General features: G+C 33.8%; 1 protein-coding gene across 7 annotated transcripts in view; it reads right to left on the reverse strand.

Moving 5' to 3' along the window:
- LOC105341203 (Golgi pH regulator) overlaps window positions 1-13,947 on the reverse strand; it is a 221,285-nt gene that overhangs the window by 39,874 nt on the left and 167,464 nt on the right. For all 7 annotated transcript variants that reach the window (XR_004596369.2, XM_034447653.2, XM_034447652.2 and 4 more), the window contains one exon: window positions 11,860-11,955. Coding sequence is in view for 6 of the 7 variants with exons in the window: in XM_034447653.2 (XP_034303544.1) it covers window positions 11,860-11,955 (96 nt within the window). In the remaining variant the exon portion in view is untranslated. The remainder of the gene's footprint in view (window positions 1-11,859; window positions 11,956-13,947) is intronic.

A 13,947-nucleotide genomic window follows, 5' to 3' on the forward strand; every position in this document is an offset into this window, starting at 1 on the left:
GGGCCAGGGCAAAATAAAAGCCGGGGCAGATTGGCAATCGTCAATTCCAATTATTTTGCAGCAATATTTACAGCGAATACAAATATACTGGTCAGTGAATATCTTGAAATTTTAATGAGATTGGCAGGTTAATAACTGTCAATCTTTTGTTCTGCCCTGGCCCGTTCATGCCTACTCATGGATGCTATAAATTGCTTGAAACACGCCTTTTCTTTCTTATTATTTTCGTTATAACTCAGATTTGAAAAAGAATTAGCCCATAATTTTTGCAATTAATATTTTCCTTCCCATAAGGATTATTGATGCTAAATTACGTTGAATTTGCCTAAGTAGTTCTTGAGAAGATTTTTTAAAAATGCACCCCCTTTTTTTTTTCTTTTTTTTTTTTTTATAGTTTTGAGGTTTTCTCCGCTTTCAGTGAAAATTTCTCTTTCATTTCTGCAATTTATATTTATCTTTCCATAAGAATGCTTTGAGCCAAATTTGGTTGAATTAGGATAAGTGGTTTTAGAGAGGATGTTCAAAATGTGAAAAGTTTACAGACGGACAGACAGACGGACGACGGACAAAATGTGATCAGAATAGCTCACTTGATCTTTCAGGTCAGGTGAGCTAAAAAAGCAATTTCCAAAATCTGAATGTGCATCTAGAGAAAAATACCAAGAAATGATTTATAATTTGCTACTGTACACATGTAAGAAGAATCTGAATCTTTAGAACGTTACCAGGTTTGATTGGGGTGGATGGGGGTGGATGTGGAGGATAAACATTTAATTTTAATAATTTATTGTTATTAATTTTAACTTAAATATTAGTTATTGATCCCCAGGTAGAAAATAAGACATCTGATCATATCTCAATAGATCATTTGTCAATTATGCAAGATGTAATTTGATTTTTTTTTAAAGAAAAATATTTTTTACCAGTTAATAAAACTTGTTGTACCCCAAATTATATTTTGATTTTAATAGATCATTCGACAGTTAAGAAAAGTGTAAATTTAAGGGTTTTTTATTTGAAGCAAAAATAAATGGCCTTGCAAGGTTTTTTTTTTTACAAAAAAAGCGTGATTTTATTTACCCCACCCCACCCCCCATCTCATCTCTAGATCCACACATTGCACATCTATAGGACAGCCCCTATCATATCCCAAGGTATGATGTGTCTATTCATTAAATCTAAGAGGAAGTTCTGGGATATAGGTTTTTTATGGAGTGATAAACGTAAATTTTCTGCTACTATTTGACTCCCTGGATGAAATTTAAATTTTTAAAACCGTATTACACATCTATAGGACAGCCCCTATCTTATCCAAAGATATGATGTGTCTTATTTATCATAATGATTTATGATTTATAATATTATTTATTAATCATAAGAGGAGTTCTGGGATGTAGTTTTTTTAAGTGATAAATTTTTTTTGTCTTGTATAATCCGTTGTTGGTGGCAATGTACAAGGATGTATCGTGCAATTAAAGGATGCTGTAATCCAACAAACACAACAAGGTGATTTGTAAGCATGTTTAATATATCAACCAATGAATTGATTTGAACATATTTTATTGGGTAAATTACACAAAAGGATTGGAAACAAGTTCTTACAACTTACAAGTTCCTCTCCTTATGATAACTAGAGGTACTGTGAGCATGCTCAAATTGATACCCCCCGCCAAGAAAAATTTAATATTTAAACATTTTGAATTATTGGTATACTGAGCCGGATTTTTTCCGAAATTTTTTTTCCACACATTTTTTTTTTCCTAAAAAAATTCATCGGGGCAGGCCATTTTCAGAGAGACAGGGATGAGAGTCTAAAAATAGTTTTATGTGGCCTGAGACAGGCAAGCTTTGTGTCAAATTTTAGCTTCTAATATTTCCATTTATACAAGACATAACACAAAAAGAATTTAGCATTTTTGAAACAATGACCTTGAACTTCCTCAATTGACCTTGGGTCAAGGTCATGACACACCCATAGGTCATAAGCAATCCTTATGTGAAGTAAAAACTTCCAATGTTTCCCCAATAAGAAAGATATGGACCGGACACGAATTTTGCATATTTCTGCCAGTGACCTTAACCTTTCCCAAATGACCTTGGGTCAAGGTCCTGACAAACCCTTAGGTCATAAGCAATCTTTGTGTGAAGTAAGAACGTTTAATGCTTCTCCATAATGAAGATATGGACTGGACACAAATTTTGCACTTTTTCTGCCAGTGACCTTGACCTTACCCAAATGACCTTGGGTCAAGGTCATGACACACCCTTAGGTCAAAAGCAATCATTGTGTGAAGTAAAAACTTCCAATGTTTCCCCAAAAGAAAGATATGGACCGGACACGAATTTTGCATTTTTTTCTGCCAGTGACCTTGACCTTTCCCAAAAGACCTTGGGTCAAGGTCATGACACACTCTTAGGTTATAAGCAATCTTGTGTAAAGTAAGAACTTCCAATGTTTCTCCATAAGAAAGATATGGACCGGACACGATTGCACAGACAGACGGACGGACAGACGGACGGACGGACGGAACAGGGTAACAACAATATACCTGAACTTTCTTTAGAAAGTGCGGGTATAATTACATTCAACTTAAGATTTTTAAACTTGGTATTTCCTATTCAGAATGAACAAAAGCATGGCCTCATTTCTGTGAGCAAAGCTCTGTATCTTGCTTATCATTCGAAACTTTACACAGCTGAATATGGTTAGTAAAGAGAAAATTGTAAACAATTAAAACAGAAGAAACATGCACTATAAAGAAAGAGCACAATTTATTTTTCATAATATATATATACCTATATATTTCTAGCAGCAAAAACAATCTCCGTTTAGATTGAAAATGCAGAGCATCTTAACAAAACACGTTGCATTATAATCAACCATAACGTAGAGATCGTACCAAATTACCAATAGAATGTATAGTATTCATAATATAATATGTTGTACGTGCATCAGATTTTGCTCATTTTGCACAAGTAAACAATTAACTGTCTGATTTACAGAATTCTATATTCGATATGGGGATTCAATGTGTAAAAATTCCAAAATACGGGCGACATTTCCCCTCAACTTCAAGTTAAAAAGCATAAACGAAAATTAAATCACCGTAAAACCACGGTCACAAGTGAAAATGTCAACGCATTGAAAAATTTAACCTCAATTCACTTCACGAAATTGGCAAAAATATATTTAGCATGTTTCAAGTATCCCTTCGCACGTTAACTGTCGCACAACAAGCAAATTCATCTTTGTCAGTTAGACCCGTTTGTCATGCGTCAACATTCAAACATGGCTGCCTTATACAACGAACTTTTGTTTTCGATATGGAATACCGAACCCGAAGTTATAAAGTGATTGACAGCGATTATCTCTTTATTTTTATTTTCGTTAATTACTTAAATTTGAAACATAATTCGCCGATAATTTTAGCAATTTATATTTCCTTTCCATAAGGATTATTTATGCAAAATTACGTTGAATTTGACTTAGTAGTTCTTGAGAATAAGATTTTTTAAAATGCACCCCCTTTCTACAGTTTCGAGGTTTTCTCCGTTTTAAATAATGATCGGTCTTTCATTTCTGCAATTTATAATCACCTTTGTTTAGGGATGCTTTGTGCCAAATTTGGTTGAAATTGGCCAAGTGGTTTTAGAGAAGAAGTTTAAAATGTGAAAAGTTTACAGACGGACAGACGGACGACGGACAAAAGGTGATCAGAAAAGCTTACTTGAGCTTTCAGCTCAGGTGAGCTAAAAACCAAATGCTTAACAAACAGTTTTTCTATTTCAAATACAGCACATTTAAGATTTAAGATTTTAGTCCCCTAAAATCTCTAATAACGTCATCAATGGGTGTGGCAATAAGATTTTTTACAAACTAATATTGTTACCATCAACAACTTTGCTTCTAGAATGCTTTACAAAATGTTGTTCGTTTATAAGGTATGTGTAAGAGACTTACCGAGTCTCTTGGCCCCTAACTGAAGGGGCCAGCCCCTTTTTGAGTTCATTCAAAAGGTCCCACGAATACTAACATTTTTTTTTGCTTACAACCATCTAAAATTATTGTTCATTTTTTAGATACAGATGATTGAATATTGTCATCAACTCTTGACCCACGGGCCATGAATTTCACAATTTAGGTAGAGGAGTTAGTGGACATTATAACCATGTATTCAATTGTTTACCCACATGTGTGGGAGTTGAGAAGAAGTTTAAGATATAAACATTTTTACTATATGGCCATCTTGGCCCCACCCTAGAGCCTGAACCCCTGACAAAGGGGTTATGAATTTTACAATTTTGGTAGAGGGGTTCATGGACTTTATAACCAGGCATTTAGTTTTTAACAAATATATATGGGAGAAGAGAAGACGATTCTCTAAGATTTGATACAGTTTTACTATATGGTCATATTGGCCCCACCCTCGAGCCAGAACCCCTGACCCAGGGGCCATGAATTTCACAATTTTGGTAGAGGGCTTCATAGACATTATAACTATGCAACCAGTTTTTTCCTCACATGTGTGGGAGTAGAGAGGAAGATTTTTGAAAATTTGGCTTTTTTGCATATTTGGCCCCACATGTGGCGCCCTGGGGGTGGTACAGCCATGAATTTCACAATTTAGATTTCTCTTACCATTGAGATGCCTCACACCAAAAATGGTAACAATCAGTCTTGTAGTTTTTAAGAAGAAGTTAAAAATGTAAAATTGTTAACGCACGACGACGGATGAAAACGGATAGCAATAGGTCACCCGAGTTTACTCTAAAACAAGGAGGCTAGTATACTAGCGTTTACTTTGCTTTTAACAAGTCTACTTGTTTATTTAATAAAAATTCAAAACTACTTTTTTTTTCAAATGATAAGTCAGTACTGAAGTACTGACGGGAGTTGATTTTATCGACTATTATTAATCTTAAAATCAACGATATGTTATTTTGCTTGGTAAGTAGTTGATAATCTGTATTTAAATTACGCACATTTTTATAATATAAGTTCTTGGACTTTTCCAAAAAGAATTTCGAGAAAACCTCTTATGAATCATGTTGTGTAATATTTAAAAAATAAAAAAATTGATTCCATCAAACTATGTATCGGCATTCGAAATATTTCAAAAATTGTATGGATCCAACCAATAATGAACTCTAGTCTCGTTCAACAAGATGCTCGGCTGTCTCCATAATCTCCATCAAGTAAGAGATACCAGGTCACGTGATAGCTTGATGATGCGACCTCTTAATATAGACTGACTCTCTGCTTGTAGGAGATGTACAGAGACAGCCGATGGTCGAACGAGACTATATTGAACTCTGGCGTGGAAAAATATATAACTGAATAAAATTTCTAAATTGTTCGTACTATTTAAAATCTGACTATTTTCAAGGTATTTATTAGCTGCAGAACTGTAGCTCTCCGGGAAAAAATATTGACAGACCGCTCTGTCGATATTTTTTTCCTGGAGAGCTACAGTTCTGCAGCTAGGTATTTATAAATAAGTTTCCCTTTTTAAAAAATGCTTCAACGTACATTACATCGAATTTATCGATTATTTTCAAGAACTAAGTCTTGTCAGCCATAATGATTTGTGCTTAGGTCCAAACACTGTTTTAGTTTCGGTTTGCCAGAGTAACTGCATAGGAGAGTTAATTTAAAATCAACTCCCAAAAATACTCTCATAACTCTTTTGATCATACAACTTCTTAACTGCATTCTATTCAATGATTAAATACTGGATATGAACAAGTATAGGAAGATAACTTCATTGCGAAAAAGCATGGGAAGATAACTCCATGAACTGTTATACTCCTCTTCCCTGAACTCTTTTCAAATGCTTTTACAATATCTTATTGATAACTTTGATAGACAGCTTCATTATTTTTCTTTTCTAAACATGTGAATTAACTTATTTCTTTCCTTAAAATTCATGAGCAGAATAAAATAAGAAGACAAATACACCCCCCCCCCCCACCATAACCCTTGCCTTACATGCAGGAAACATAAAATATTATTAAAAATGACAGCTTAATGTTTTTTTCCTAAACATGCAGTTAGTTTATTTTCTGTGTCAGTGGATATTTTAAAAACATTTTATATACAATAACACTAAATCACAATTTTGGCCCACCCTGCATTAAGAACCCATTCCCTGTACACTATTTGAGTGTTTTTCTCCCTCCCTAGACCCAAATCCCTAAATTGGGAGACTTGAGATTCAAAATTCTGACAGATGGCTTTATTTTCTTTCTTTACATTCTGTCAGAAGAAATTTTTTAAACATTATATGCATTAACACTGTATGGCCATATTGCCCCCCCCCCCTTACGACCTGAACCTCTGACCCAGGGGCCATGAATTTTACAATTTAGGTAGAGGAGTTTGTGGACATCATAACCATGCATTCAGTTTTTTCCCCACATGTGTAGGAGTAAAAAAAGAAGATTTCCAAGGATTTAATACATTTTCACTACATGGCTAAATTGGCCCTGTCCTAGAACCTTAACCCCTGTACCTGGGGTCATGAATTTCACAATTTATGTAGAGGAGTCCGTATACTTCATAACCATGCATTCAGTTTTATTCAAATATATATGGGAGTAAAAAAGATTTTATAAGATTTAATACATTCCCACAATATGGCCAAAGTGGCCCCAACATAGAGCCTGAACCCCTGACCCAGGAGCCATAAATTTCACAAATTTGGTAAAGAGCTTCATGGACATCATAACTATGTATTCAGTTTTTCCCTCACATGAGTTGGGGTAGAGAACATTTCTTTTGAAAATCTTTTTTTGCATATTTAGTCCCACATGTGGCCCCCAATGGGTGGTAGAGCCCTGAATTTCTCAATTTAGATCCCTCTTAGCATTGATTAATAGTAATTTTACTATTGCGGTAATATAAAGGAATTTACAAGGGGGGCCTGGACCCCTCAATCCCACCCCTTCTCTAAATCCATGCACACAATGATGTTGGCACACTACAAAATCAAATCTAAAGCCGGCAACCGCAGAGGGGAGGGGGCATAATTTTATTTTGTTTGTTATAATTATATAGACCATACTTTCTATGACAATTGAAATGTTAAGATTATTGATTAACTTTAAAAATTAATTCACATGCAAACAGTTGAACCCCAAATCGTGTGTATTATGGGATAGGATCTCATCCTCTGTGAAAATTATAATTTTTAAAAATTACTGGAAATTGCATGTAGCCTTCGTTTTTACTAAAACTTGTACTTTAACAAAACAGTGTTATTTAGGGGCAAACACTTGGTGCGGGTATTACTGTTCAATGACAGCATCTAGTTTGTAGCTGTAGATAAGTTTACAATCAAATATGTGCTAGAACTTGTGGTTATGATGTTGTTAGGGGATTAATAGGGCTTTTACCTTTCTGACTCAGGGCCTCAAATTTTAGTACAAATGTACTGGAAAATCAGAGAGAGAGAGAGAGAGAGAGAGAGAGAGAGAGAGAGAGAGAGAGAGAGTTTATTTAATCAGAGATCGATTCAGTAAAGAAATTGATTATCTTTTTACGTGTTCCTTTTATATATCGATTATTTTTCTTTTTGTCTTTGGTTTATCTTTGCCGACAAATACTATGTGATAAAATAAATTCTGCTAAGTCAGCAAATAAAATAACTACCCCAGTTTTATTTCTACATGTAAACGATCAGTGTTAAGCAATCACTTAAAAAAATACGAAATTTAATGAATTTTGACCTTATGCTTAATCACTAAACAGGTGTAATAAATCCTGTTTTGGGGGAACATTATATGAATGTAGTACTTTGTGAATATTTATAAACTTAAAGACAGATTTTAAATGATTATACAATCCCCATGCACCGAGCAGTAATGATGTTTTTTTTATTAAACGTGAAAATTTGTACTTTTTGCTTCAACAGTGTATTTCCCCGATCAGTGTTTACACCTGTTTATTCCTAGGATCAAACACACAGACAGGTGGGCAGTTTTCACACCTTGTCGCAGTCACCAAGTCGTATGTATAATTCCGTGTGTATACTTTAGAGGCTTAATCCCAGACAGACAAATGATTTTTATCTGTAGATCAGGCCTGCTGTAGACATACACAAACACATTATATAAGCAACATTTCTAAATAAAGGCATGTATACATGCATGCATGTATCTATATATGTGAATTAAAACTAAACAGTCGTCCTCTTAAAGCCATGTGCATTGGTAAATGTTGTGTCAATACAATCATTGAGATGGCAGAATTTCTTCGATGCCGGTAAATCGACCCAACAAACCCTCATGCGGTCCAACTGCAGTAGTGCTTTGGCGGCATGTCTTAGATGCCTGCAATGCGACGACTGTCTGAATATAGCGAGCTAACAAAAAATGCTCTAAATTTGCACTGAAAAAAACCCCCTATTAATTTCAATATAATTAAAAGACAAAAATAAAACGGACAAGTTTCTGTCCTTTAAAAAAAGACTGCAATACGTGGACCATATGCATGTGATTCTAACAAAAACATGAAAGTCTTAAGATTATCAACGATTCCACCCACTCTAGCCACCTGCTTTAAAACACTAAATCTGTATGTTGTATTACGTATATGTTTAGCTCTGACTTTTTAACTGAGAATTTAAAGGGCTCATACTTTTTCTTTTAAATAATTATGATGTATATTAATTAAGATTGCATGTATATATAGTATCAGGCATTAGGCGAATTCTACTATTTGCGCATACATTACGCTTCTCACTACTTTGTTATCTATGCAGTGACAGCTTTGTGTAAATTAATTTCATATTTTGATGAATTTCTGAGATTTTAACTTATATACAGTTTCATAATTATTCAACCATCTATTATATACAGTCACATAATTATTCAATCATACTTAAATGCTTATAAATTTTAAATACGGAAGTACTCTAGCCTCTCCTACTATAAAAGTAAAGTTAAGCTACATGTGTATTCGGAAAACAACAAAACATTGCAAATTATACTATTTGATGCCTGTTGTAGTTTCGTCATAACATTAACTTATTTCATAATACATCAACTGACAGTTCATATCACATGCCGATCATTTCTTTGTTTCTCTATCATATACCAACAACTTAACAATAACAGCGCCTCTGAACTTATGTGTGCATATGGCATGGAATCCCAATCCCGAATCAGATAAACGTGTGCTAGCCTGGTTCCCTGAGCGACCCATTACGCACAGGAACCAGGCTAACTCATGCGCAGGCTGAATTTTCCCCATAGCATTCGGTTTAACATTGCTTTTTTATTTTCTGAGTGGACCTAAGGGGCCTCGCAAAAAACATTCAAATCCATCATTTTAAAGATAAAATCGTTAAACAAAACACGATTAAGAGAGAAAACACATTCGGCACTTGGGGACTGAACCTGGGTCGCCTGGGCACAAGTCCACTACTCTAACGACTGAGCTACGTGGACTCTCGCTTCAAGACATTGAAGCCCAAAATCTTGAAAGTGCATGGATTGATTTTAAAACAAATTTCAGATTCAGAAGTTTTGAGAACGTGTATATCGAATAAAAACATTTTAAAAAATTCAATTTAAAAAAAAAGAATAATTAAGGTCTTTCATTTCCTTCCAGTGACGACTGGAAGTGACAGCGGACGTTCGAATATAAAAAGGGCACTGTGGCCGTTAAATAAGGCACAAGCAAAAACATAAAATCTTTAATATCTCAGGACCGGAGGTATATCTCCCGCACTTTTCATTAAAGAAAATGAAACTCGACCGTTGACTAGAAATTTCTTCATCAGTAAACATCAACTACTCAACACATTGGCAAACAGAGATGAAAAGTGCAATGGACATTCCCTCAGAATCGGGGCTGCCACATCCGCTGCATCCGGTAATGACAACATGATAAAATGTTGGGAAGATGGAAGTCTGACTGCTATAACCGTTACATCCGTACAGATGACACATTGTGCACCAAGTCATTCATTGTGATAATAAATAAAAAAAATCCATGTCGATTACAAATGGAAAACTGTTTCTGTAATTCCCAAGGATCTGATATTCCATATGCAGTTCAATTGTGTCAAAATCCTCACTCATAATTACAAAGAATGTGATATTCCATATGCAGTTCAATGGTGTCAAAATCTTAACTAATGTGCAATATAGATATTAAAATAACAGTGTTTTCTTTGCAATTACATATTATACATGTCATACTGATATGGAATGATTTATAAGCTCTATATAAATTTTGTTTGTTTCTCTCATTTTATTGTGCATTCAACTTAAAACATGTGTATACTTTACAGTGTTTTTTTTATTGTTCTATAAGCTTTGTATATATGGTTTTTTCTCACTTTAATGCTGTGTTCAAATCATAACTAATGTATAATACAAAGTGTTTCTTTCTAAAACCATACATAGTATTTTCTTGCAATTATTGTACTGATATGGATTGTTTCATAACTTTTATAAGATATGTCCAGTAAAACTCGGTTATAGCGAAGTCCTAGGGACCAATGGATTTACTTCGTTATATCCGTAATTCGCAATACTACCTATAGCAAATTCACTATATACATGTTTTCTTTCACCAGACTACATTTTTTTCTAATTAAGGGTTAGATTAGAAATACACTTTTTTGATATCTTTAATAATCTGATTGTGAATTGAAGAATTTATCTGAAAGTTCAAACTATTATGCTAAGAGGTAGGTAATGAAAACTTTTTAAGCTGTTAAGTAATTCGTTATAAAAGTGTTAAATTTCGTTAATATTCACCATTACTGGACTCAAAATCAGTTTGCAATATCCGTAAATTTGTTATATTGGAAATAACCGTAAAATTTTGCAAATGTTTGTTAAAGGGACATGGTCACGATTTTGGTCAAAAATTATTTTTTCGATTTTGATATTCACAATGCTACCTGTGTCCCCTTAGAGGGCCCCATAATTGCCTTGACCAATTATTATTTTTAATTGAGGAGTAGGCGTTCGGAGAACACACCGATGGGGGTAATTCAATTTCTTTTGGGGACTCTCAGCTACCTCAAACACATCAATTATCTGTTTGTGATACCTTTATTTTAGGTATTTCACACATGAGTAAATAAGCATATGTTGTTTGTGCTACCTTCATTTTGGGCATTCCACACATGAGTAATTATGTCATGTGTTATTCAACCCCAAAGAAATTGCATTTTTAGCATACATGGTACATTTGGTATCAAGGCCATCTGCCACAAATACATGCATAAGGCCATCGGCCTTCTTCATTTCCAAGGCCATTGGCCAATCACACAAGGCCATCTGCTACAAAAAAGTTTCAAGGCCATCGGCCAATGAGATGTTTTAGTGTTTTATCTTATGAAGTGTTAACTGTGTGTGCAATATCTATTCCTAATATTTAGCATTGATGACGTGTATAGCTGAGTAGTTCTCAAAAGGCAAATAAATACCTCAAATTATTGTTTATATAAAAGGTACATTGTCCATGTCAGTTGTATTCTATTACAATATACTGTCAGTGCATTTGATAAATGGAATAACAGTCATGACTTTTTTGGGGTCTTTTCTTCAGGCTTTTTACATTTTGATTTCTTTCATTGTCTCTAACAAAATGTTCATATGTTCATGAACAGTATTCTGTTTTCATGCAGAGGAAATTGATAAAGGAGCAGGCTTATAGAATTGTGCAAATCAGAATCTTTGTTGCAACTTGCAGTTGTAATATGGACCAATTTGAAAGCGTCATTACTGAACACGAATTACTATATTGGTTACAGCATATACTATTAGGTAAGATCATGTTATTAAAGTAGAGAGCTCTTTATCTAAGGTTAAATGTATAAATTGATAGGAAACACTTACATCAAATTGAATTCCAATGTAGTTGACAGCTATTTCTATTCCTCTTGTAACAGGGTCAACTTTACCAACACGATCAAAAATTATGTTTATCGTTGACTGCAAAAAAAAATGACAAGTAAGTTAGTGCTTGTGAAGAACATACAACTGTATTGTCAAGAACTCTTTTTACTATATTGAAAGATAAAACAAAAAGTCTTTTTTGATTGATATCTAGATTGGATGCTGATCAATGGCTCCTAGGAAAAGTATGAAAATGTGAAAAACTCAACTGATCTTTGAGCCTTCTGCCAAGCTGATTTAAAACAAATAGCTGTGTTCTGGTGAATTTTAAATGTAGATTGTTCTAGGTCTAAGATGCATTATTTAGGAAGATTTGATGATTTTAATTTTTTTTTTAAATATGAAAATAGAAGTATTTGGTAACTTCAAATAATGATTTCTGGGGATAGGGTACGGTCACAATATGGGGAGAGAAAACCAAATCTTTAAAAATCTTATTCTAAAAGTAAAATGTATGTATAAATCATGCATGCATGTCATCAGTATATATGTTCATTTAAGATAGACATAATGATGTCAGTTAATCGAAGGTATCAATTGTGAGTGAAGCCCTTCTCAGCACGCGGGGTTATAGGGGTAATTACCTGGTTATATAAAAAAAAAATTTAAATGACTACTACTTATGGACACCTGTTCATATAGAAAAAGTAGATAACCTTCAGCAAAAATTTTATTTACTTTTTTTAAATTGTTGAATAACTTTTAGGAAGAAAAAAATTGCAAATGCAGATCACACGCAAATTTGCTAAAACTTTATCTACGGTAAAAATTTCCAGATTTATGGTAATATTTAAGCGATAATCTTTTTTGTGTTTTAAGTTTTCCGCTCCGCTTTCCTTTCCGCGTTTTAGCAACACCCCATGATAATGGATAGAAACCAATTGCAATTGGTTACCTGAGTCAAGTGAAAAAAAAAGTGAATTTTAAATGACTATACTAATGTTGCGTTTTGGTATAAAAGGCAAAGAAAACAATATTAGCATCCATTATGCTAACAAATTCATTTTCATTTATGACAACAGTACACACATATTAGTTTATATACTTTATATGCAATATTTTGCCAAAAAATCTAATATCTTTTCATTTGTTAAAGAGAAAAAAACACAGCGACAGTAATTCCCTTTGCAGTAAATGAAAATAGCCATGCAAAGTTCTGTGGATAAACACATGATAAAACCTTTAACATGTTTCTTATGTGAGTCTTGACAGATTAGTTTTCCTAACTTTCTTTTATGGTACAATGTAACTCCATACCCCAGAAAATTGATCCCACAAGACTATGATTTTCTATAATGAGCTTGCATTTTTTTACCTTGGATAAACCTCGCAAAACATTTATCATAATCCGCAAACTTTTATTATTTAAATGTAAAAAGGAGAATTTAATATAACAATTTCAAAATTGCCAAAACACTATGTCTACAATCATGAGAATGATTTTAAATCTTAATTGTAATACATAAATGCCCTATAGGGTCACTTTATCAATTTATTGCCTGATGTCAGGCATATCTAAGGTTTAAAAGTTACATTCTCCGAAACAGTGCAGACAATGGGATCAAGCAATATCATGATATTTTACAATAAAGATTAACCGATGCATGTTTAAGGTGTCAGCATTTACATTCACAATTGATGAAAATGTTATATGGGATGTATTAAATCCAGCGAGCAAGAGTTTTCAAGTAAAAGGGATGTTCCCCATGCAGTGCACGTGTATAATCCTGATTTAAAAATAGATCAGCATTCCACCATATTTGAATGGTGAAAAAAGGGGGTAGGGGGAGGGGGTCTTTGCAACAAGTTGTAACATATTGCCTATTACGATACAATGTAAGTAATAATTGGTGGTGGATTATCATTATTACAAGAGAGTCATCAGCTTGGATTAAAACAAATATATATTTATACAGCTGGAATGTTTACTGGAGGATCTAAATTGCCAAAGCGGGTTGCGACCCGATTTTCGTTCAGTTGGGCGATTCATTAATCTTAAAAAGGAGTCAAAACTCGCGGGTCTTACTA

Source organism: Magallana gigas, chromosome 2 (genome assembly GCF_963853765.1).
Source record: "Magallana gigas chromosome 2, xbMagGiga1.1, whole genome shotgun sequence".
Lineage (NCBI taxonomy): Eukaryota > Metazoa > Mollusca > Bivalvia > Ostreida > Ostreidae > Magallana > Magallana gigas.